This window comes from Scyliorhinus torazame, chromosome 19 (assembly GCF_047496885.1).
Source record: "Scyliorhinus torazame isolate Kashiwa2021f chromosome 19, sScyTor2.1, whole genome shotgun sequence".
Lineage (NCBI taxonomy): Eukaryota > Metazoa > Chordata > Chondrichthyes > Carcharhiniformes > Scyliorhinidae > Scyliorhinus > Scyliorhinus torazame.
In genome coordinates, this window is record NC_092725.1 from 84,164,189 (window position 1) to 84,190,313 (window position 26,125).

The 26,125-nt window shown below is 49.6% G+C and overlaps 1 protein-coding gene across 9 annotated transcripts in view; it reads left to right on the forward strand.

Moving 5' to 3' along the window:
* LOC140396265 (pseudouridine-5'-phosphate glycosidase) overlaps window positions 1-26,125 on the forward strand; it is a 180,122-nt gene that overhangs the window by 25,002 nt on the left and 128,995 nt on the right. For all 9 annotated transcript variants that reach the window (XM_072484633.1, XM_072484637.1, XM_072484639.1 and 6 more), the window contains one exon: window positions 24,475-24,649. In XM_072484633.1, the coding sequence (XP_072340734.1) occupies window positions 24,475-24,649 (175 nt within the window). The remainder of the gene's footprint in view (window positions 1-24,474; window positions 24,650-26,125) is intronic.

The following is a 26,125-nucleotide window of genomic DNA, read 5'->3' on the forward strand; positions in this document are numbered from 1 at the left end:
TGGCAACGCCAACCCCCCCTGCTGCCTCTGTAGCAGGGTCCTCCCCACCCTCGGCACCTTCCCCGCCCATACAAAGTCAGAGATGATTGTGTCCACTTTCTGAAAAAAGGTTTTTGGTATAAAGATCGGGAGAGCCTGAAAGATAAACAAGAACCTCGGCAGAATATTCATTTTCACCACTTGGACCCTCCCCGCCAACATTAAGTGCAATGTATCGCACCTCTTAAGATCCTCCCTGGCCTCCTCCACGAGCTTCGTTAAGTTCCACTGATGGAGTCACGTCCATTCCCTCGCTACCTGAATCCCCAAGTACCTAAACCTATCCCTCGCTACCGTAAATGGCATCCCCCCTAAATTAGCCCGCTGTGCCAGCTCATTCACCGGGAATACCTCGCTTTTCCCTACATTCAGCTTGTATCCCGAGAACCCTCCAAACCTCCCCAACAGGCACATAATCCTTCCCATACTCTCCAACGGATCCGAAACATACAGCAAGAGGTCATCAGCATAGAGCGACAGCCGATGCTCCCTCTGTCCCCTCATTATCTCCTGCCACTCTGCTGACCCCCTGAGAGCCATCGGCAATGGCTGTATGGCCAGCGCAAACAGCAGCGGCGACAGCGGGCACCCCTGCCTCGTACCCCTGTATAAGTCAATGTTTTGTGAGCTCATATCAAGTACCACCACTCCACCTGATCAAATGCTTTCTCCGCATCCATGGACACCACCACCTCCGGTACCAGAGCTCTCGACGGATTCATCACCACATTCAACAGCTGTCTTATATTACTCGCGAGCTGCCTACCCTTCACGAAGCCTGTTTGATCTTCTGCAACCACCCCCGGGGCACAATCCTCCATCCTCCCCACCAACAACTTAGCCAATTCTTTCACATCCGTGTTCAACAGTGATATGGGTCTACACGACCCACATTCCACCGGATCCTTCCCTTTTTGGGGGATTAGTGTGATCACTGCCTGCTTCATCGACTCCGGCAACTCCCCCTTCTCCATTGCTTCATTAAACGCACCCAACAGATGTGGTGCCAGGTCCGCCGCAAATTCCCAATAAAATTCTGCCGGGTACCCATCCGGCCCAGGGGCCTTCCCCGACTTCATACCCCTGATACTATCCAGCACCTCCCTCAGACCCAGGGGCTCCTCCAACACCTGCCTCTTTGCTTCCTCCACCTGGGGAAATTCCAGCTCATCCAGAAACCACCCCATGTCCCCCTCCTCTCCTCATGGGTCTGCCTCATAAAGTCCCTGGTAATACTCTGAAACTAATGAAAAAGATAATGTTGTGGAGGAGAATGCTGAGCCCCAGGCTAATAGAATAGATGGCATTGAGGTACGTAGGGAAGAGGTGTTGGCAATTCTGGACAGGCTGAAAATAGATAAGTCCCCGGGACCTGATGGGATTTATCCTAGGATTCTATGGGAGGCCAGGGAAGAGATTGCTGGACCTTTGGCTTTGATTTTTATGTCATCATTGGCTACAGGAATAGTGCCAGAGGACTGGAGGACAGCAAATGTGGTCCCTTTGTTCAAAAAGGGGAGCAGAGACAACCCCGGCAACTATAGACCGGTGAGCCTCACGTCTGTAGTGGGTAAAGTCTTGGAGGGGATTATAAGGGACAAGATTTATAATCATCTAGATAGGAATAATAAGATCAGGGATAGTCAGCATGGCTTTGTGAAGGGTAGGTCATGCCTCACAAACCTTATTGAGTTCTTTGAGAAGGTGACTGAACAGGTAGACGAGGGTAGAGCAGTTGATATGGTGTATATGGATTTCAGCAAAGCGTTTGATAAGGTTCCCCACGGTAGGCTATTGCAAAAAATACGGAGGCTGGGGATTGAGGGTGATTTAGAGATGTGGATCAGAAATTGGCTAGCTGAAAGAAGACAGAGGGTGGTGGTTGATGGGAAATGTTCAGAATGGAGTACAGTCACAAGTGGAGTACCACAAGGATCTGTTCTGGGGCCGTTGCTGTTTGTCATTTTTATCAATGACCTAGAGGAAGGCGCAGAAGGGTGGGTGAGTAAATTTGCAGACGATACTAAAGTCGGTGGTGTTGTCGATAGTGTGGAAGGATGTAGCAGGTTACAGAGGGATATAGATAAGCTGCAGAGCTGGGCTGAGAGGTGGCAAATGGAGTTTAATGTAGAGAAGTGTGAGGTGATTCACTTTGGAAGGAATAACAGGAATGCGGAATATTTGGCTAATGGTAAAGTTCTTGAAAGTGTGGCTGAGCAGAGGGATCTAGGTGTCCATGTACATAGATCCCTGAAAGTTGCCACCCAGGTTGATAGGGTTGTGAAGAAGGCCTATGGAGTGTTGGCCTTTATTGGTAGAGGGATTGAGTTCCGGAGTCGGGAGGTCATGTTGCAGCTGTACAGAACTCTGGTCTGGCCGCATTTGGAGTATTGCGTACAGTTCTGGTCACCGCATTATAGGAAGGACGTGGAGGCTTTGGAGCGGGTGCAGAGGAGATTTACCAGGATGTTGCCTGGTATGGAGGGAAAATCTTATGAGGAAAGGCTGACGGACTTGAGGTTGTTTTCGTTGGAGAGAAGAAGGTTAAGAGGAGACTTAATAGAGGCATACAAAATGATCAGGGGGTTGGATAGGGTGGACAGTGAGAGCCTTCTCCCGCGGATGGATATGGCTGGCACGAGGGGACATAACTTTAAACTGAGGGGTAATAGATATAGGACAGAGGTCAGAGGTAGGTTCTTTACGCAAAGAGTAGTGAGGCCGTGGAATGCCCTACCTGCTACAGTAGTGAACTCGCCAACATTGAGGGCATTTAAAAGTTTATTGGATAAACATATGGATGATAATGGCATAGTGTAGGTTAGATGGCTTTTGTTTCGGTGCAACATCGTGGGCCGAAGGGCCTGTACTGCGCTGTATTGTTCTATGTTCTATGTTCTTGAAATGCCTCATTTATCTTCCCTGGCTCTGACACCACATCCCCAGCCCCAGATCTTCATTATTTCCCTGGACGCAGCCTGCCTCCACAGCTGGTGCGCCAGCATGCGGCTCGCCTTCTCCCCATACTCGTATTGCACCCCTCTTGCCCTACGCAGCTGCCCTTCCGCCCTGCCTGTTGTCAGCCTGTCAAACTGTAACTTTTTCCTCCTCACCAATCCCTCCACGGTGGGCACCCTCGAATATTCCCTGTCCACCTCCACTTTCTCGCTCACTAGACGGTCATGTTCCGCCCTCCTTTCCTTATTCGCACAAACCGTAAATGAGATAATTTCTCCCCGGACCGCTGCCTTCAGTGCTTCCCAAAAAATGCCCGCCGACACCTCCCCATTCTGATTGAACTCCACATAATCCTTAATCACCAACTGCACCTTATCACAAAAACCTCCATCCGCCAACAACCCTGAGTGAAACCTCCACCCCGGCCTCTGCTCTCATCCCGTACTGAACCGAATATCCAGCCAGTGGGGTGCATGGTCCGAAGATAACTATCCCCGCATACTCTGCCCCCTCCACCCCAAACAAAATCTCCCGACTCACTACAAAGGGGCTGGTTTAGCACAGGGCTAAATCGCTGGCTTTGAAAGCAGTCCAAGGCAGGCCAGCAGCACGGTTCAATTCCCATACCAGCCTCCCCGAACAGGCGCCGGAATGTGGCGACTAGGGGTTTTTCACAGTAACTTCATTTGAAACCTACTTGTGACAATAAGCAATTATCATTATCATCCTCGAATACACCTTATAGACGTGTGAAAAGAAGGAATACTCCCTTCCCCCAGGGTTCTGAAAGCGCCATGGATCCACCATACCCATCCTCTCCTTAAACCCCCCCAGCTCCCTTGCCATTCGTACCCTACCCATCGACCTGGGGCTCGATCTATCCACCCTCGGCTCCAGGACACAGTTAAAATCTCCTCCCATGATCAACTGGTGCGTGGCCAAATCCGGGACTGCTGCCAGCAACCACCTCATAAAACCCACATCATCCCAATTTGGGGCATACACATTTACCAACACTACCAGCGCCCCTTCCAATACCCCACTCACAATCACATATCTCCCACCTGGATCCCTCACCTCCTTCGCACTCACAAATCCCATTTTTTTGCTCATTAAAATCGCCATACCCCTCGATTTCAAATCAAATCTCGAGTGAAAAACCTGCCCGACCCATCCCTTGTTTAACCTAACCTGGTCCTTCACACGGAGGTGCATCTCCTGCAAAAAGACCACCCCGACTTTCAAGCTCCTGAGGTGCACGAACACCCGTGACCTTTTAACCGGCCCATTCAGTCCCCGGACGTTCCACGCCTTCAACGCATTCTCCAGAGGCCACTCCCACTCATGGCATAAGCGGGGAAGACCCCCCATTCCAGCTCCAACTCTGAGGAGGAAGGGTGGGGACCTTGAAAGGATGCATCTTCTTCTCAAGATCTTCCTCCACATCCGACCACCAGCACAGACACATTCACCTCGGTTGATAACCCATCGAGAGTAGGCTTGGTGAGCACATCACAGACACAGGTTCACAGCAGGCAGAGGAAGAGACAGCCGAGGTCTCTGGCTGTCAGAGGACTGCTGGAGACCAGGCCCCTGCTGAGCCTCATGCAGATGATGAGCCTGTGGACTCAGCCGTGAGAGACACGTTGGGGATGCAGAGATGGGTGGGGAATCAGGCGGAGATGCCAGCGGCTATGTGCAGACTGGACTGAAGGATGGATGTCAGAGGGGAGTGCTTAGCCGCCTTCGTGGAAAGGGTGGTGGCTGTTTGGAGATCCAGGTCTGGCAGGACACACAGTGACTGTCAGATGTGCACTTGGACTTACATTCTTGAGCCTTGGGTGCAGTGCAGCACAGCAGTGGTTAGGCAAGCGGGGGAATAAGGCACACTGACCTCCCTCCAGATGCCCCTGCTCCCCAAGGAGGTGTCATCGGGCACCCACAGGGAGAAGGAGCGCCCGCCAGGCACCCTTTGGACTTCATCCCAGGACGCTCCAAAGATACCCTGCTGCTCAACCTCCTGTTTTCCAGTGACTTTATTGCCCTCAGCAGGTCAGGCCAAGGAAGATTCACTTGCATGTGCAGAAGGGCCTCAGCATAGGCCTCGGACCACCAGAGGACACCCACCATATCATCATATTCAATAGGACAAAGCAGTCAACAGGCTGCCTCCATCGCAACTGGAGATGTCAGGGCTACACCTTGACAGAGGTGGAACGGGTATCCAGTCTCTGTGTGATTTGCACATTGATTGGATATTAATTGCGCTGTGTTCAGGTTTGCTGTATTATTATGCTGCGGGTTACTGCAATGATCACAGATATTCAAAAGACTTCCCAATCAAATTGAATGAAGTGGCTCTAATGATACACCATTTAGTGTGTCACATCATCAGCGGTGTCGTTGAGTTTTCAGACATGAGAATGTTTCAATTACGGCATCATTTGTGCAGCCTGGGCACAGGTCAGACAAGCCAGCCGGTATTGCTCACCTGGGTTTGAACCCTCTGAGAATACTGTCTGCACAGAGTTTGCAGTTAATTCATTACATCCCCCGCTGGTGTCCTGATGTGAGAGGTGAGGAGGCTGCAAAGAAGCCTGAAGGATGGTTAGACAGTCTTATGTGAGTGGCCAGGAATGTAGCAGTTGGAGTGTAAGGGTCAGAAATGTGAGACTGTCCACTGTAGTCTGAGGAATAGCAAATAAGAATCTTTCCCAGAGCAACATGGGGGGTGCAATTACGCTAGTTTGGGATCTAGCGGGGGGGGGGGGTTAACTGGGTTGCTGCTGCTGGGGAGAAGGGGGAGCTGGTATGGGGGGGGGGGGGGGGGGGGGTCGGGGCGGGGGGGGGCGCCGCTTGGGGGAGGTACGGCTACGTGGGAACCGGGTGAGGAGCTGGATTGAAAAAGGAGATGGCTAGTCGTCAAGGGGGGGGGGGGGGTAAAGAGCCCCCCGACCCGGTTGATCACGTGGAATGTGAGAGGGCTGAACGGGCCGATTAAGAGGGCATGGGTACTCGCACACCGAAAGAAACTTAAGACAGATGTGGTTATGCTTCAGGAGACGCATCTGAAGCTGATAGACCAGGTTAGACTTCGCAAATGATGGGTGGGGCAGGTGTTTCATTCGGGGCTAGACGCAAAAAACAGGGGGGTGGCCATACTAGTGGGGAAGCGGGTAATGTTTGAGGCAAAGACTATAGTGGCGGATAGCGGGGGCAGATACGTGATGGTGAGTGGCAAATTGCAAGGGGAGGCGGTGGTATTAGTGAACGTGTATGCCCCGAACTGGGATGATGCCAACTTTATGAGGCGTTGGTTAGGATGAATCCCGGACCTAGAAGTGGGGAAGTTGGTAATGGGTGGAGACTTTAATACAGTGCTGGACCCGGGGCTGGACAGATCGAGGTCCAGGACCGGAAGGAGGCCGGCTGCAGCTAGGGTGCTTAAGGACTTTATGGAGCAGATGGGAGGAGTAGACCCCTGGAGATTTAGTAGACCTAGGAGTAAGGAGTTTTCGTTTTTCTCCTTTGTCCACAAAGTTTATTCACGAATAGATTTTTTTGTTTTGGGAAGGGCACTGATCCCAAAGGTGACGGGGACGGAGTACACGGCTATAGCCATTTCGGATCATGCTCCACATTGGGTGGACCTGGAGATAGGGGAAGAAAAACAACAGCGTCCACCCTGGAGAATGGACATGGGATTATTGGCAGATGAGGGGGTGTGTTTAAGGGTGAGGGGGTGTATTGAAAGGTACTTGGAACTCAATGATAATGGGGAGGTACAGGTGGGAGTGGTCTGGGAGGCGCTGAAGGCAGTGGTTAGAGGGGAGCTGATATATATTAGGGCACATAAAGGAAAGCAGGAGGGTAGGGAAAGGGGGCGGTTGTTGAAAGAACTTCTGAGGGTGGACAGACAATATGCGGAGGCACCGGAGGAGGAACTGTACAGGGAAAGGCAAAGGCTACATGTAGAATTTGACTTGTTGACTACGGGTAATGCAGAGGCACAATGGAGGAAGGCACAGGGTGTACAGTACGAATACGGGGAGAAGGCGAGCAGGTTGCTGGCCCACCAACTGAGGAAAAGGGGAGCAGCGAGGGAGATAGGGGGGGTGAGAGATGAGGAGGGAGAGATGGAGCGGGGAGCGGAGAGAGTGAATGGAGTGTTCAAGGCATTTTACGAAAGATTATATGAAGCTCAGCCCCCGGATGGGAAGGAGAGAATGATGTGCTTTCTGGATCAGCTGGAATTTCCTAAGGTGGAGGAGCAGGAGAGGGTGGGACTGGGAGCACAGATTGAGATGGAGGAAGTAGTGAAAGGGATTGGGAGCATGCAGGCGGGGAAGGCCCCGGGACCAGACGGATTCCCAGTTGAATTCTATAGGAAATATATGGACTTGCTGGCCCCGCTACTGATGAGAACCTTTAATGAGGCGAGGGAAAGGGGGCAGCTGCCCCCGACTATGTCAGAGGCAACGATATCGCTCCTCCTAAAAAAGGAAAAAGACCCGCTGCAATGCGGGTCCTACAGGCCCATTTCCCTCCTGAATGTGGACGCTAAGATTCTGGCCATGGTAATGGCAATGAGGATAGAGGATTGTGTCCCGGGGGTGGTTCATGAGGACCAAACTGGGTTTGTGAAGGGGAGACAGCTGAATACAAATATACGGAGGCTGCTAGGGGTAATGATGATGCCCCCACCAGAGGGGGAAGCGGAGATAGTGGTGGCGATGGATGCCGAGAAAGCATTTGATAGAGTGGAGTGGGATTATTTGTGGGAGGTGCTGAGGAGATTTGGCTTTGGGGATGGGTATATCAGGTGGGTACAGTTGCTGTATAGAGCCCCGATGGCGAGCGTGGTCACGAATGGACGGGGGTCTGACTATTTTCGGCTCCATAGAGGGACGAGGCAGGGATGTCCTCTGTCCCCGTTATTGTTTGCACTGGCGATTGAACTCCTGGCCATAGCATTGAGGGGTTCCAGGAAGTGGAGGGGAGTACTCAGGGGGGGAGAAGAACACTGGGTATCTCTGTATGCGGATGATTTGTTGCTATTTGTGGCGGACCCGGCGGAGGGGATGCCAGAGATAATGCAGATACTTGGGGAGTTTGGGGATTTTTCAGGGTATAAACTGAACATGAGGTAGGTCCATTCAAAGGTCTGATGGCAGCAGGAAAGAAGCTGTTCTTGAGCTGGTTGGTACGTGACCTCAAACTTTGGTATCTTTTTCCTGACGGAAGAAGGTGGAAGAGAGTATGTCCGGGGTGCGAAGGCTGCTTAATTATGCTGGCTGCCTTTCCGAGGCAGCAGGAATTGTAGACAGTCAATGGATGGAAGGCTGGTGTGCATGATGGATTGGGCTACATTCACGACCTTTTGCAGTTTCCTGCGGTCTGGGGCAGAGCGGTTTCCATACCAAGCTGTGATACAATCAGAAAGAATGCTTTCTGTGGTGCATCTATCAAGGTTGGTGAGAGTCGTAGCTGACATGCCAAAAGGAAGGATTAACCTCACATAAAGTGATTACAACCAAGGTTCACCAAATTTACCCAATTCCACCTTTCCCTGTTGACCCTGCTTCCCTTGTCCAGCTTGCTTGACGCTTTCCTAGTAGACTCCATCCTTCCTCCCTTGTTCCCTTTCCCTGCACCTTGGACAACTGACACCTGAACTCAATTATAGTCTGCCTTAGACAAATGCTTTTGAAAGAGGGCCAGAGGGTAGAGGTTAGTCACTCCACAGTGCAGGAAGAAATCTACCTCACCTGGTACATGCTTCTTACAAATGGTTTGATTCTGAGGAACGTTTTTCTTATTATGAACACGATTGCGACCATGAACATAATACTGGCGGGCTGGGGTTTTAGTAAGTGTGCTAACATGCTAATGGGTGCCAAAGAGCTTCCCGACCTTTACCATCAGAAGGCAGTGGCATACTGGTATTGTCACTGTCATGATATTCAAACACACACATCATGATAGACAGACCAACAGACAAATTAGCACACATAACACGACAGCCAATCACAGACAAGGACAGAGACAGTATAAGACAAGAAACACGACACCTGGTGGCCAGTCCATCTAGAGACCAGGACAAGGACAGGACCTGATTAACAACACACTCAGGGAGTCACCACATGCAGAGTATCAAGACAGATCTGTAAATAGCAAGTTGGAATAAAACAGCGTTGTACCAATTGCAACCGTGTTGGTTCATCTGTACCTCAGAGCACCCAACATCACATGGTACCAGGAGTGGGGTGGATCGATATCTGCCATCCTGAGCCATGGACATCACCAACAAACCGCAGCCGTTGCAAGTCGCTGGGAACCTGGGCACCAATTGGAAGCTCTTCAAGCAGCGATTTGAACAGTACATGCGAGCCAACGAAAAACAGGGTGCCTCGGACGAAACAAAGATTGCGATGCTTCTCACTACCGCAGGTCAGCACGCCATCGATGTATACAACTCCTTGGTGTTCGCGGAAGGCGAGAACCAATCCAAATATGACACGGTCCTCCTCAAGCTTGACCAGCACTTCAACGTTGAGGTAAATGAAAGCTTTGAGAGGTATATCTTTCAGCAACACCTGCAAGGTAAGGATGAGCTCTTTCAACCCTTTCTGACGCACCTCCGCATACTCGCGCAGTCCTGCGGTTACGGCAACACCTCAGAGTCCATGATCCGGGACCAGATCGTTTTTGGCGTTGCCTCCAGTGGCCTACGCCAGCAGCTTCTTAAAATTAAAGGCCTGACCTTAGCATCTGCGGTGGAAGCCTGTGTCCTCCATGAAAATGCGACCAGCCGCTTTGCCCAATTTCAGGCGACCGAATCGGCACGGAGGGGGTCCCTAGCGATCGAATCGGCAAGCCAGGCCGCCCACGAGGCCAAACGCATCCAGGCAATCGAGTATCTCCCGGCCCGCCCGCGGCCCGGACGAGGGCGGCCGTTTCGCGCGCTTTTCGAGGTCTCCCGCGCTTGTGCGCGCCAAAACCAACGGCAACATCGAGGGACGCACTGCGCAGGCGCGCCCGATGCAAGACCGAACTGCGCATGCGCAGTGGCGTAACGAACGCCGTGACGTCATGACGTGCGGCAATTGTGGAGCTGCACATTTAAAAGGGCAATGTCCTGCAAAAAAACGACAATGCCTACGCTGTGGCAAGATGGGCCACTACGCTGCCTACTGTCGAGCGGTTCAACCGATGGATCCTACACATCTCCGACAACCTCGCAGACACGTGAGGACCGTCCAGCCCACACAGCAGACATCCAACCCAACGACACAGATGACCAAGATGCCTTCCAGGTTGCGGTCATTGATGTGAACCGGGTCAACACCATCAATCCGGCCGATGAATGGAGTGCCACCCTGACGGTCAACCGATCGCAGATCACTTTCCGCCTGGACACTGGCGCATCCGCCAACCTCATAGCATATTCCGCATTCCATGCCATGAAGGTCAAACCACCTATCCAGCCATCCCGGTGCAAGATGGTCGACTACAACGGGAACGTTATCCCGGCCATGGGTACCTGCCAGCTCCAGGTGACACACAAAACGCACACGGCCACACTCTCGTTTGAAATAGTTGGCCCATCGAAGGATTCCTTGCTGGGCGCACAGGCATGTAAGGCTCTCCACCTTGTACAGCGAATTCTGTCTCTCTCTCCAGACGACAAATCTGACTTCCCGGATGCTGAGTTCAACGCAAATCTCCAATCGCTCCTCGCTCACAACCAGGAGGCATTTGAAGGCATGGGAACACTGCCATACACATACAAAATTCGCCTCAAACCGGACGCCATCCCGGCCGTTCACGCACCTCGCAGGGTTCCTGCACCACTTAAAGACCGCCTCAAGCTGCAGCTGCAGGATCTCCAGGAGCAAGGGGTCCTATTCAGGGTCACGGAGCCCACGCCATGGGTCAGCTCCATGGTGTGTGTCAAGAAGCCCTCTGGCGAGCTCTGCATCTGTATAGACCCTAAAGACCTAAATAATAACATTATGCGGGAACATTATCCCATACCTAAACGGGAGGAAATCACCAGTGAAATGGCCCAAGCCAAGATATTCACCAAACTGGATGCTTCTAAAGGATTTTGGCAGATCCAACTGGACCCGTCCAGCCGAAAGCTATGCACCTTTAACACCCCTTTCGGCAGATTCTGCTACAACCGGATGCCATTTGGCATCATCTCAGCATCCGAGGTCTTCCACAGAATCATGGAGCAGATGATGGAAGGCATCGAAGGGGTGCGCGTATATGTGGACGATGTCATCATCTGGTCCACCACACCGCAGGAGCACATACATCGTCTCCAACGCGTTTTTGCCCGCATACGGGAAAATGGCCTGCGCCTCAACCGAGCCAAGTGTGCCTTTGGCCAGACCGAATTGATGTTCCTGGGGCACCACATCTCCCGGTCAGGGGTCCGTCCCGATGCAGACAAGGTGAGCGCCATCACAGCCATGCCGCGGCCGGCCGACAAGAAGGCTGTACTACGATTCCTGGGCATGGTCAACTTCCTCGGGAAATTCATTCCCAACCTTGCCTCCCACACAACGGCTCTGCGCCATCTCGTAAAAAAATCCACAGACTTCCAGTGGCAACATACACACCAGCTGGAATGGGAGAAGCTCAAACACAAACTTGCCACGGCACCAGTGTTGGCGTTCTTCGACACGTCTCGTCCCACCAAAATCTCAACGGATGCCAGCCAATCCGGCATTGGAGCAGTGCTCCTGCAGAGGGATGACACGTCGTCATGGGCCCCGGTTGCCTATGCATCACGGGCCATGACCCCCACAGAGCAGCGCTACGCGCAAATCAAAAAAGAATGCCTGGGCTTGCTAACTGGTTTGGACAAGTTCCACGATTATGTATATGGTGTTCCACGATTCACGGTCGAAACTGACCACCGCCCCCTGGTCAACATAATAAACAAGGACCTGAACGACATGACCCCTCGCCTCCAGCGCATCCTACTTAAACTCAGGAGGTATGATTTCCAACTGATCTACACTCCAGGGAAGGACCTCATCATGGCGGATGCCCTATCCCGAGCAGTGAGTACACCACCAGATGCGGAGGGGTTTGTATGTCAAGTCGAGGCACAAGTGGCCTTGACAGCGGCAAATCTGCCGGCTAACGACTCCAGTCTGGCCCGCATACGCAGAGAGACAGCGGCCGACCCCCTTTTACAGCGAGTGATGCGCCACATGACGGGAGGTTGGCTCAAAGGGCAGTGCCCGCAGTTCTATAATGTACGGGGCGACCTAGCCACCATTGATGGGATCCTTCTGAAGCTAGACAGGATCATCATTCCGCACAGTATGCGCCAGCTGGTTCTCAATCAAATACACGAAGGCCACTTGGGGGTCGAGAAGTGCAGACGGAGGGCCCGAGAGGCGGTATACTGGCTGGGCATCAGTGACGATATTGCCAACATGGTGCTCAACTGCACAACCTGCCAAAGGTTTCAGCCGGCGCAACCTCCTGAGACGCTTCTGCCCCATGAGCTGGTGACGTCCCCCTGGGCGAAGGTGGGTGTAGACCTGTTTCACGCGCTTGGCATGGACTATGTTATCATCATGGACTACTTCTCCAATTACCCAGAAGTCATACGCCTACACGATCTGACGTCGTCTGCGGTCATCAGGGCCTGCAAAGACACCTTTGCTCGCCACGGCATTCCGATGACTGTCATGTCGGACAATGAATGCCAGCCATGAATGGTCATCCTTTGCCGCCTCATATGGCTTCACAAACATAACGTCCAGCCCTCTGCATCCCCAGTCAAATGGAAAGGCGGAGAAGGGCATTCACATTGCCAAGCGGCTCCTCTGCAAGGCTGCTGCTGCCGGATCGGACTTTCACCTCGCCCTGCTGGCCTATCGCTCGGCCCCGCTAGCCACGGGTCTCTCGCCAGCACAGCTGCTGATGGGTCGCACCCTCAGAACAACTGTGCCTTCCATCCTGGCACCAACAACGGACCATGCTACGGTACTGCATAAGATGCAACTGCAGCGTGATCGCCAGAAGAGTTTGTACGACACAAGGGCAACTGATCTTCCCCCCCGGCCTCTGGAGACATTTACCAGATGGTGGCTGGTCAGCACCTGCCGAAGTTCTCCGACGCGTGGCTCCCCGCTCGTTCCTAGTACGCATGCCGGATGGATCCGTGCGTAGGCGCAATCGGCGAGCCCTTCACCTCCTTCCACGCTCGCAACGGAACCGTACTCTGACGCCGGGTCCTTGACTGGTTCCTGATAGTGACTTCGTGGAGCTGCCACAGACCATGCCCCTTCCATCGCCACCCATGGCCAGGCTCGCACCTCAGCCGGTGGTTCTCGACCCACCCTTGAGGCGGTCAACCCGAATTCGTCGCACGCCTACTAGACTGGACTTATGAGACTGTTCACACGTCAAAGTTTTGCAACTATTGTATTGTAACATGTTACTGTTTTATCATTCCAGATCTCGTTTGACCGGACCACACTTCAAAGTTTTTTCTTGTTTTGTTATGGTACAACCTCGTTAGCATGACACACCCGACATCGCCCCATGTATATAGTTACGCCACATGTACATGCTGTAAATATCACGCGCACACACTTTTAGCTGTACTCAGGACACATTCATATTTATTACCACGTAGGCACATAATCTTGTAAAAAAAGGGGGATGTCATGATATTCAAACATACACATCATGATAGACAGATCAACAGACAAATTAGCACACATAACACGACAGCCAATCACAGACAAGGACAGAGACAGTATAAGACCTGGTGGCCATGTTGATTCCCAAATTTCTTTCTCCGTCAGTCTGGCCTCAATAAAAGTCGAGATGGATTTGCACGTAAAAATAAGTTATTTATTTAGCTTGTAAGCTTAATTCATCTCACAGAAACATAAGAGACATCCAGTCTCCTACACTCCAGAAAGCGAATGAACAAAGAGACAAAGGGATCTCTGCAAATCAATTCAAATGGTATCAAGTTTCACATACTCGACGCCCATAGGTCAGCCTATATCCCTCCTGACCTGTTTGATCTATTCTGATTGGCTCACTTCCAATCCCTTTCTCTGGCCCTTATCAATGCAGCATCACTCTCATAGACACACCTCTTCCTGCTTTTTCCATGCGGTCTCAAATCCCTTTGTCTCTATCTGCTAGAATCAAAGTGGCTTATTTCTACATTACATTAACTAGTATCTCTAAAGTAACTATTTTATATCACATTCGTCATTCCCTCCTTTTATCATTTCATGATAACCGAACTATCCAATCCATAGCTACGGTTCCTCATCTAAAAAGATCCGCCGCTGCATTTCCAATTCCTGTCTTAGCCCCCCTTCATCTGCCTCACCCTCATGGATTTTAACAGTTAAATTTTTTTTTTCGGTGATTGGGGCGGTGATCTGATCCAGTGCACCCCGCATTCTACCCATCACACATTTAAGGATGGCCAGGCCCACAAAGATGCAGCCGATAGCTACCACTAGATACATGGCCATATTTATCAACCAGTCCTTCCATCCTCCAAATCCCCAGTTACCCCAAGAGCCAGGATCCTGCATCCCGTCCAAGTGATCCCGTATGCGATCCATAAATTTAGTGATGTTAGCGGTCAAGTCCTGAACTCCCATGATACACTTGCCCTGTACTATGGCGCACACCCCACCCTCACGGGCCAGAAGATAGTCAAGAGCATACCGGTTCTGCATTGCAAACAACCGTAGCTGAGACAACTCCTTAGTTATTGCCCCGAGGGCTCCCAAGGTTTCATTTCCCAAGATGGTAAGGCCGCAAATAAAATAATTCCGATCACTGACAGCCAAGGAACCCCCCACACCTCCCAGTGTCAATACGCTCAGAATGCCCCACCCGGCTGAGTGGCCCCGGTTGGGTGCAAGAACCTGAGGTTTTTTCCAGTTCTCGCAAAATTCAGCAGAGACTGCCCGGCGTGCTAACTGATTATGCAGGTTCCACGCCGAAGGGCAGGGGACTGTGGTAGGGACTAGAGTCCCTATAGCAATTCGGCGGGGAAATGGGGGTGACAAAACGTTGGTCGCTGTACCATTAAATAAAAAGTAGTATCCTTGTTCCGTGTGGAGGCTAGCATCACAATCAACATATCGGTTGCGTAAGGACCTCCCAGTAGCCCAGTTTATCCAACTTTGAAATGCCCATTCGGGCCGCCCAGCAATGCGGAAAGCCCTATTCCCAACAGTGATATGAGAGACATTCGCCCAGCCACAGAGGAGCTGGAGGCCGGCGTTCAATGGAACGCAAGTGGTGTTGTAACAAACGCATTGGCCAGACGCCTGGGTGATATGGCACCTCCTGTCCGTACAGGTGGGAAACAGACATGTTATATTTGTGTCCACCTCTACCAGCAAACAGCCATATCCCTCACTGCTGAAGCAATTCTCGAACGACCGGGAATCCCTATTGGGAGTGAAGTGGCTAGGTATGTACGCCCTCCACCGTCGCAGCCTATCGTACTGTGAATGGGAATTATCCCGAGGAAGGGGAAGGCAAATAGCCGGTGGTGCTGAACCCGGATCGTAAGGAAGAGTGACCTGATCGGGAAGTGATTCGGAATGCTGACAATGAACCACCGTTTGGGGAGTGCCCCAAAGCGGTGAAACAGAAAATAACCTAGACACCGCTGCGGGGTTTGGGTAGCAGACAACCTGTCCCTGGCCATACAGACGGTGGTAAATCTGGTAGAAGAGATTCATACTACCCGGGTTTTCCTCAGTTTGGCCTTTAATTAACTTAAGTGTATCTCCCGGTAACCTACGTTCTAGCTGTACTTCCCTTCTCATACGCCCCGTCCTCTCTCTAGTCCCTTTCTCTTTCTCATAGCCTCTTCCTACACTCTTCTGACAGCCTGATTTTACCTTTATTGTACCACTCTTAACACATCCAAAATCAAATTTACCTGTATTCCAAAAACAAGGCAATGTCCATATAATGTTCCCTTCCCATCGCCGGGACCGGTGCAACTGCTTCATGACTCCTGCATTCTCCTTAACTTTGATGACCTTCCATGAGTCGATACCATGTCCTCGTATATGGGGGCAGCGAAGAACATCACCTTTGCACAGGTGATGTATCCTTGTAGATTGGTTGGGGCTACACAGATACATAATATTCCCCTTTTCCATGTCCATCGCCAATAACACGCCAAGCGAAGTGAGGCCAAATATCAGACAGACGATGCGTAGCCACTCCATCATGCTCCACACCTGTAAAATAGCACTGGAGAAGGGAGGCAGGTTAGTATCCGACCTTTTACAGTAGTGGAGATGGACTCAATTTACAGTGATGTAGGTGGACCCAAGCACTTCGCCCCTCCACTTTAACTGCTGTGGGGGTGGTAAGGAGAACTTGGAAGGGCCCGTCCCATCGCGGCTCCGACCCCTTCCTAGTCCAATTTTTGACCATGACATAACTACCGGGCTGGACTGAAAGTGAGCTAGGTACTGGGGGCAATGGCTGGTGAGCCGCGCGGACTTGGCCATGGAGTTCCTTGAGCACTTGCGTAAGGGCTAGAACATAGGTGGTAATTTCTTCAGTCATCTGATGAAACTGAACCCGTCTGGGAACCTGCAGGCTCCAAGGAGTTCTAAGAGGCCTGCCATAAAGAATCTCGGCGGGAGAGAGCCGGGCCGGTCCCGCAGGTGTAACCCGCAGCTGGAAGAGGGCAACGGGGAGCAACTTAAGCCATGTCAGTCCCGTGTCTGCTCTTAATTTAGCCAATTTAGTTTTGAGGGTCTGATTGTGTCTCTCAACCAACCCGGCCGCCTGCGGTCTGTAAGCACAGTGTAACTGCTGGCATATGCCCAACTGGGAGCAAAACTCCTTGTTAATTTGTCCAATAAAATGAGGCCCATTATCAGAACTTAACTGAGCTGGTATACCGTACCGGGGAATGATTTCCCTCATCAAGACTTTAACCACAGTAGCAGCTTTATTATCGATAGTCGGATACGCCTCGACCCATCTGCTGAACACATCCACAATGACCAAAACATATTTGTAACATTGACCCCTTTCCAACTCAATGTAATCCATTTGGAGCATCTCAAAGGGACCACTGGGCAACGGGGTTTGCCCCTTCCCACAAGGGATACCTTTTCCGGTGTTATATTGCTGACAAATCAAACACCGATTACTGATACTTTGGGCCAACCCCTGCATTTTAGGGTGCCACCAAGTGTCCAGCAACAAATCACTAGTCCCTCGAGCCCCACAATGAGTTGCAAAGTGTACACATTCAATGACCCATAAAGCCAGCACATCAGACATACAAGTCTGTGCTGGCGTGGTCCATAAAGAGGAAACAGAATCATATGTACAACCTAACCGTTTCCACATTTGTTTATCACTCTCAGGAGCGTCCTCCTGTAACCTTATGACGTCTTGGATGGTTGGCATTGACTTGTCAGAAGCAGACATATTTATAGTAGATCGTTTAGTCTGACTTAACATTTTAGGCACCATCACTTGCTGAATTTGTGCGGCTGTGCGAGCTGCACGATCTGCTCGTTCATTACCAACGTCAACTGGGGTTGTACCATTCGTGTGGGCAGCGCATTTAATAACGGAAATCTGCGCTGGCAGAAGGAGGGCCTGCAGTAGGTCATTAACTAAACCCCGGTTGGATATTTCTGTGCCTGCCGAGGTAAGGAATCCCCTATTCTTCCAGAGTTGTCCGAAGTCGTGAACTACCCCGAAAGCATATCGGGAGTCAGTGTAGATATTTACCCGGCGATCTCCCCCAAGTATACATGCACGGGTGAGGGCAAAAAGTTCGGCTTGTTGTGCTGAGTAAGGGGTCTGGAAAGCTGCCGCTTCTAAAATCAGACCATCCTGATTGCATAACCGGACAGTCTCCGGCCAGTGGGGCTTACTAATGCACTGCCATCAACATACATAATCATGTCAGGTTGTTCTAACGGAATATCACTCAGATCGTCCCTTATTGTTGTAGTTTCCTGAATCAAGGCTAAACAGTCGTGACCAGGTGCATCCTCATGGACAGGGGGACCGCTAAGAAAACAGGCTGGATTGATAGTGGTACAATATTTAAATGTCAGACGTGGATTGTTCAAAAGGTATATCTCATACCTATTCTGACGAGCTGCGGTAAGATGCTGAGTCTGCAGTTGCCCCAATAGTGCGATTACCGAGTGGGAGCTATACACCGTAATATCCTGTTGGAGAGTGATGTTGGCAGCAGCCTGCAAACTATTGTATATCGCTGCCAAGATCTGGGTGCAAACAGGGTGGCCCAACGCCACTGGGTCGAGTTTGGAAGAGTAATATGCTACGGGCCGGTGCTTGTCCCCATGTTGCTGGGTGAGTACCGCTGTTGAACATCCTTCCAGAACAGTACAGTATATCTCGAATGGTCGGTCGTATAGGGGCCTACCAAGGGCCGGTGCTTGTAGCAAGGCCTGCTTCAGGCAACGGAAGGCCTCGAGTGCCTCGGTGGTGAGAATAAAGTTTCCCTCTTTACTCGTGTAAGGCGTCAGCAGCTTTGTATAGACAGCGATGTTTGGTATCCACTGCCGACAATAATTCACCATACCCAGCCAATGACGAACCTCCTTGGCTATTGTAGGGGCGGGGAATTGGTATATTGGTTCAATCCTACTGGGTTTGAGACTTCTTTCTGTGGCTGTAAGTAAAACTCCTAAGAACTTAACTTTTCTCTGAGCCACCAAGACCTTTGCTTGTGAAACAACATAACCCAACGAGGATAGGTGGTTCAATAATTGGATCACATCATCCCTATTACTGGGCTCGTCAGGACTTGCCACCAATATGTCATCTACATACTGCACCAGAGTGGAACCATGCTCCAATGTCAAGGTCTGGAGTTGGGTCTGCAGACATCTGGAGAAGAGTGTAGGTGAATTGACGAACCCCTGTGGCAGTCGGGTCCAGGTATACTGCTGTCCATTGTAAGTGAAGGCAAACAAATATTGACTTTCAGTCGCAAGTGGGAGGGCAAAGAAGGCGTGCTGAAGGTCAATTACGGCGAAGACCCGGGCTTGAGCTGGAATTTGAGCCAGTATGTGGGCAGGGTTAGGGACAAGAGCATGTAACGGCTGTGCGATGGCATTAATTGAACGTAAATCCTGTACTAATCGGTACTGGTCTGGTTTGGCTGGTTTAGGCACAACAAGTATTGGGGTATTACATTCTGGTTGACAAGGGACCAAAATACCCTGTTTCAACAGTTCTTGAATTAATTTATCTATTGATGGAGCAGCTTGAGATTTCAGGGGGTATTGCCGAATGGAAGGTAGTTTTACATGATCCTTAATCATTACCTTGATAGGTGTAACATTTGTCTTTCCCACTTGTGATGGGTATTCCGCCCAGACTTGTGGATTGACATATTCCAACACATCATGTCCCCTGTGATGCTGCAGTCGAGTGTTAATCGTTTCAGGGACCTCAAAATATTTTATGGTAGTGCCGTCCGGCATGACTTGAAGTGCATAGTCTGTTGGATCTGAATGACCCACTGCCCTCCTGACCATTCGCCCCATATCCCTGGCATGGTACTGGTCATGGACCTGACGTGTAATATGAGGGCTTACCGAAGCTGACTGTGGCCATAAATGTGGTGATATTGTAACAAAATCGGCTGTACCTTCTTTTCCCGTGACTGTGGCTGTAACCTTGACTGGCCATTCGGTCTCAAGTAATGGCCGGTATTTGTCCTCCAACTCCCTGTTTCGTCCAGTTCTGTCATAGGCCAGGGTAACGTGATGCAGTGACTGTTCAACGTCTAACGTCCACCACTGGGGGGTGATAGAAATATAGCACTGTTGTCTCATCCTCCATGATGTAACCGTTACCCCCTCATCTCCGCATTCTAGCTGTAGCTGGAAGATACACAGTAAATCTCGGGCCAACAAGTTACAGTCCAATCCAGTAGTCACTACAAACTGATGCTCTGCAGACTTATTCTCGTAAGTGACTGTCACAGGTTCAGAAATAGGATACTCACACACCTGTCCTTGGAACCCTGACAATTGCTGCGTGTGGTCGGATATTGGTAATTTAAGTGTTGATTGCACAGAAGACATAGCTGCCCCTGTGTCGATTACAAATGAGTGATGTTGATCTCCTATCTGCAGAGAGATAATAGGTTCCCTGTCCGATTGGAGAGTCCTTATGGCTAAATTAGCTAGTCAATCCTGTGTTGGGAAAGGGTTTTCCTGGGAGAAGTCAGTGTATCTCATCTGTCCTCCCCTTGATGGGTACCCTCTCCTTTGGGTCGAATAATCTCCTTCTACTGCTTGTCTTTTAAAGGGGCATTCCTGTTGCCAGTGATCTACACGGCCGCAATTAAAACATGCATTGCTCCCTCTATTTCTGCCCCGTCCTCTTCTTCCAGTAGACCAATGGCCCCTCAGAGGGGGCTGCGGTTGTAGAGCTGTTGATTCGTTCGGTGGGCCATAAAAATGGGGTGAGGGTCCCTTTGGGTGGGTTTGGTATCCTCCTCTTTGCTGATCCACCCACCCAAAGTCACTATATTGGGGCTCCTGCTGGTAAACTACCATTTCTGCCGCTTGTTGGGGTCGCAGATCATCCTTTTTCATTACATACTCAGTCTTAACCTTTGTAACTGAGCCTCCTTCATGGCCTACACCCTCCTTCCAGTAAAATCTGACTGCCCTTGCCATCTGGGAAGGGTCGTTCTCTGTCCAATTCATGTTATTACATTTCTCAGCAGTAACCACAGAAGGTGGTAGGCAATGCATTAACATAGCACAGTATTGAGGGGAATTCTGACCATTTTGATACAGCAAATCGCCTGACTGCCCCCGGTAGATTTCATTAAAACGATCCAGAAATTTCTCTGGCTCTTCAGTCTTCTTAGGTTTTAGGTCTAAGATAACAGAAAGATTTATGGGCCTTTGAAATGTGCTATTCAACGCATTCAAGATCTGTGTCCTTCTATCGTCGTCTAACGCATAGGCCTGCTGGAGTGCGGCATGACTAGCATAATTCAGGTGGTTAAGATAATTGCGGTACTCTGCTGGGGTTAAAATCTGTTGGACTAGGGCCCAGAGGTCCCTTGAATCAGCTTGATAAGTTGAGATGGTAGTTCTCAAGGAATCCACGAAGGCAGCAGGAGATTTTTTTCTATCTGGGATTGTAGCCATAATAGCCATCATCTCACTGGGTGTCCATGGGAAGTAAACGTCTATCGTGGGGTTCGCTCCCGCAGTCCCTGGGTCGGGGTTTTGCATCTTCCTAATCGGTAACTATCTCCGAATGTCACCAGGGGGCACTCTAGCTATTTCCCCTGGTTGTTCCAAGACTTCAACGTCTCTCCCTGTCACTAGGGGGAGTTCTTTCTCTTCAACCTAAGTTATTTCAGCTTTCTTTGTTCCCAAATCTTGTGATTTCTCCTTAGTTTGGGGAGACTTAGGTGATATGCTTAATTGTTTCTGGTGAGCGTCAAGCCCCTCTCTCGCTGTCCGAGATCTTGTCCTAGAGCTAACTGGGCTTGTGGGACAGAGTTCCTTTTGCTCTTTCGGTTGTGAAGTTGGTAAATCAGGACCCACACTATCACCCAAAAGGGCTTGAGTTTCTGGCATATTTGAAATCTGGGGAGCAATGGCTGGGTATATATTATTGTACTCTGGTGGTTCTGGAATGAGCGCAGACCATACTATGGGTGCAGACGGAACTTTTACTGACTTTTCCAAATTATTGATTTTTTTCTTCTTCTGTCAATTCAAGGCCAGCCATTGAACTACGTAGCTCGTCTCTTGTGTGACCCGGGTCCTTCCTGTCTCTATTTGCTCTTTTTTTAAATGCACATTCCTTTTTCAAGATCTGTAATGTTTTTAAGTTACCCTGTTCACTAATTGGAATCCCCATTTTAAGGGCATTATCCTGCCAGCTGGACAACATAATCTTATCTTTTTCCTCTTGACAATATTGCCTCCATAATCCAATTAATTCTTTAGTTTTCATACCTTGATTTTTTTTCCATATTTGTCCCTGGATTTTCTTAACCATTTCTAGGTCTTTGGTTCCCCCTAGTGGCCATTCATCTCCCATTTTAGTTCTTAACTGTGCTGACAATTTTCTAAAATCCTTCGCTTTGTCCGGATACTTATCACATAATATTTGCAGTGGCGTGCCTGGATCATTTGTGCTATCCAAGGAATTTCCCATAATCTCAACTACTCCTCGGAACTGCGTTTTTTCACCACTACAGTCCAAAGAGAAAATTTTAGCTTAATCAACTATATTTTTAACACACAGACATATAGAGGTGAACCATTTTCAATTTCAAATGTTACATCTACCTCTCATAACGTAACCCAACCGAATTAACTCACAAATAAAGTTGAACCATTTATATTTTAAATGTTACATCAACAATACAGCCTACCCCAGCCGAATTAACTCACAAATGAAGTTGAACCATTTATATTTTAAATGTCCCCATCAACAACATAGCCTACCCCAGCCGAATTAACTCTATGAAATCCCATCAATTAAAATGCTAATCCCCAGACTGACCTGTGATTTCGTCGAGGCGGTCTTTCTGTGCCAACCGCGAGTGACCAGACTAATCAGACGATAAGAAGAGGGGAACAATCAATGCGCGGTCGTTTTCCAGTTCTACATTGAGGGCCCTTTGTTCCCCATCCTCCTGTTCATAATCAGTCTAATTCTGATTTCGCAGTTGGATCAGGATCGCCCTGAGAAATCCCGGTTTTCGGCACCAAATGTTGATTCCCAAATTTCTTTCTCCGTCAGTCTGGCCTCAATAAAATCCGAGATGGATTCGCACGTAAAAAGAAGTTATTTATTTAGCTTGCAAGCTTAATTCATCTCACAGAAACATAAGAGACATCCAGTCTCCTACACTCCAGAAAGCGAATGAACAAAGAGACAAAGGGATCTCTGCAAATCAATTCAAATGGTATCAAGTTTCACATACTCGACGCCCATAGGTCAGCCTATATCCCTCCTGACCTGTTTGATCTATTCTGATTGGCTCACTTCCAATCCCTTTCTCTGGCCCCTATCAATGCAGCATCACTCTCGTAGACACACCTCTTCCTGCTTTTTCCATGCGGTCTCAAATCCCTTTGTCTCTATCTGCCAGAATCAAAGTGGCTTATTTCTACATTACATTAACTAGTATCTCTAAAGTAACTATTTTATATCACATTCGTCAGCCAGTCCATCTAGAGACCAGGACAAGGACAGGACCTGATTAACAACACACTCAGGGAGTCACCACGTGCAGAGTATCAAGACAGATCTGTAAATAGCAAGTTGGAATAAAACAGCGTTGTACCAATTGCAACCGTGTTCATCTGTACCTCAGAGCACCCAACACCACAGTCACTGGACTAATAATCCAGAGACCCAGGGTTCGAATCCCACCAGGGCAGATGGTGAAATTTGAATTCAATAAAAATCTGGAATTAAAAGTCTAATAATGACCATAAAACCTTTGTCGATTGTCGTAAAAGCCCACCTGGTTTACCAATGTCGATTAAGGAAGGAAATCTGTCATCCTTACCTGGTCTGGCCTATATGTGACTCCAGACCCACAGCAATATGGTTGACTCTTAAATGCCCTCAGGGATGGGTAATAAATGCCAGCAACGCCCATATCTCATGAACAAATCAAAAAAAAAAATTTTGAACAACCCATAGCCTTCTTCCATCTTAATACCAAAAGTTTAACCTGCCATTGGGAATCTGAATTTTGGTCTCCTGCGTAATGAAGTTCCCCATCCACCCTTCTTCCTGCTTCAGGAGATACTAAAACATTCTGCCTTGTGTGTGAGAGAAAGATAAATATGAGTGAGTATAGATGATACATTTGAATTTTGCATTTTTGCTTAGTTCATTCACATTGAAAGGATCAAGCAGCTTAATTTTCAGCAGGCATTACTGCGAAAAAAAACTCATCGAAACTGTTTCAAGAGTAACAGATTGTAAAATTCAGCATTTTAAAAAAAACGGATTTGATGTAAAAACGATAAAAACATTTACCAGTGATATGAGTGTAATGAGTAAATAAAATTAATTTTAAAAATGTGTGATTTTATGTGACTAGTGAAATAACTAGAAACAGAACGTGCAACAAAACATGCAATATGGGCTGGATATAATGGTTGTGGTAATTGCTACATCCATGCTGTGATACAATTGTATAAACATTTAGGCACACAAAATACAATCAGCCAAAAGACCACGGCAGAAGATAATAGGTACAAACTGTCCCACTTACACAGTTTCCCAATTCTGAGCCTATTCTGCCTGCACAGCCAATGCAGCAAATTGCAAAATCCATCCGAGAAGTAGAAAGACATTTGTGCTGGTGTTTTGTCTTAAGATAAGTGCAAATGTAATTTGGCCCCACGTTTCTCTGATTCGTTCCAGTACTGCGAAAGAGGTTGAACAGATAGTGAAAGAACATGGGGTGGTTCCTGCAACAGTTGGCATTGTGAAAGGCAAGATTCATGTCGGGTTGTCAGACAGTGACCTGCAGTACCTGGCAGAAAACAAGAAAATGCTCAAAGCATCTCGAAGAGATCTACCCTACATCCTCACTAAGGTAAGTACTGAAAGATTAAATATAATTTTCCCTATACAGTTGTATATATTGAATGGAGATGTTAGAAGAATGTTTGCACATCCAAGAATTCATTAGAGATTAGAACAAGTGGACATTGAAGCAGTCAATTTCAACAGATTCATTTTATGTCACCCACAAATCTGTTCTCATACACTTCCTTTGATCTCTTAATCTGTTTTAATGTCCTCTCTGTACTTCCTGTGTTCACCTTGTTTCTCTGCTCAATTACAAACTGAACATTGATCATAAGTCTCCTTTGTCTGTTTAATTTTTATCTTTCAACACCCAGGAACTCTAGCTGTCGATGCCCTTCCTTTCCCTTTTAGAGAATATGTCCATTCTGTGCCTGAACAACTTTCTCTTTGAAGGCCTCACATTGTTCACTTATTGTTTATTTGCCAATCTTTGATCGGGCCAGATCCCGTTTCAAAATGAGTTTTTGAAAGTTTTATTTTCCCTTGTCCTTTTCCGTAACTGCACTAAACCTAATAATATTATGATCACTGTTTCCCAAATATTCTCCCACTGAAACATGCTCCATTCACCTCACTTTATTTGCTAGAACGTGGGGCGTCATTCTCCGACCCCCCGCCGGGTTGGAGAATCGCCGGGGGCTGTCGTGAATCCCGCCCCCGCCGGTTGCCGAAGTCTCTGGTACCGGATATTCGGCGGGGGCGGGAATCGGGCCGCGCTGGTTGGCCGGCCCCCCCGCTGGATTCTCCGGCCCGGATGGGCCGAAGTCCCGCCGATAAATTGCCTGTCCCGCCGGCGTGGATGAAACCACCCTTTGAACGGCGGGACAAGGCGGCGTGGGCGGGCTCCGGGGTCCTGGGGGGGGGGGGCGCGGGGCGATCTGGCCCCGGGGGGTGCCCCCACGGTTGCCTGGCCCGCGATCGGGGCCCACCGATCCGCGGGCGGGCCTGTGCCGTGGGGGCACTCTTTCCCTTCCGCCTCCGCCACGGTCTCCACCATGGCGGAGGCGGAAGAGACTCCCTCCACTGCGCATGCGCGGGAAACTGTCAGCGGCCGCTGACGCTCCCGCGCATGCGCCGCCCCGATATGTCATTTCCGCGCCAGCTGGCGGGGCAACAAAGGCCATTTCCGCCAGCTGGCGGGGCGGAAATCCTTCCGGCGTCGGCCTAGCCCCTCAATGTTGGGGCTCAGCCCCCAAAGATGCGGAGCATTCCCCACCTTTGGGGCGGCGCGATGCCCGTCTGATTGGCGCCGTTTTGGGCGCCAGTCGGCGGACATCGCGCCGTTTGGGGAGAATTTCGCCCCAGATCCAGAACTGTTTCTTTCCTCATTGGGCTGGAAATTCTACCTTCCCACCATGTCAACTGACATCTCCATTGTTTCTAAACTATCAGGCTGCTTATCTGGTCCAGAACTGGATGAGTAGAAATTCTCTCCAATTGAATATTGGAAAGACTCAAAGCCATTGTCTTCAGTCCATGC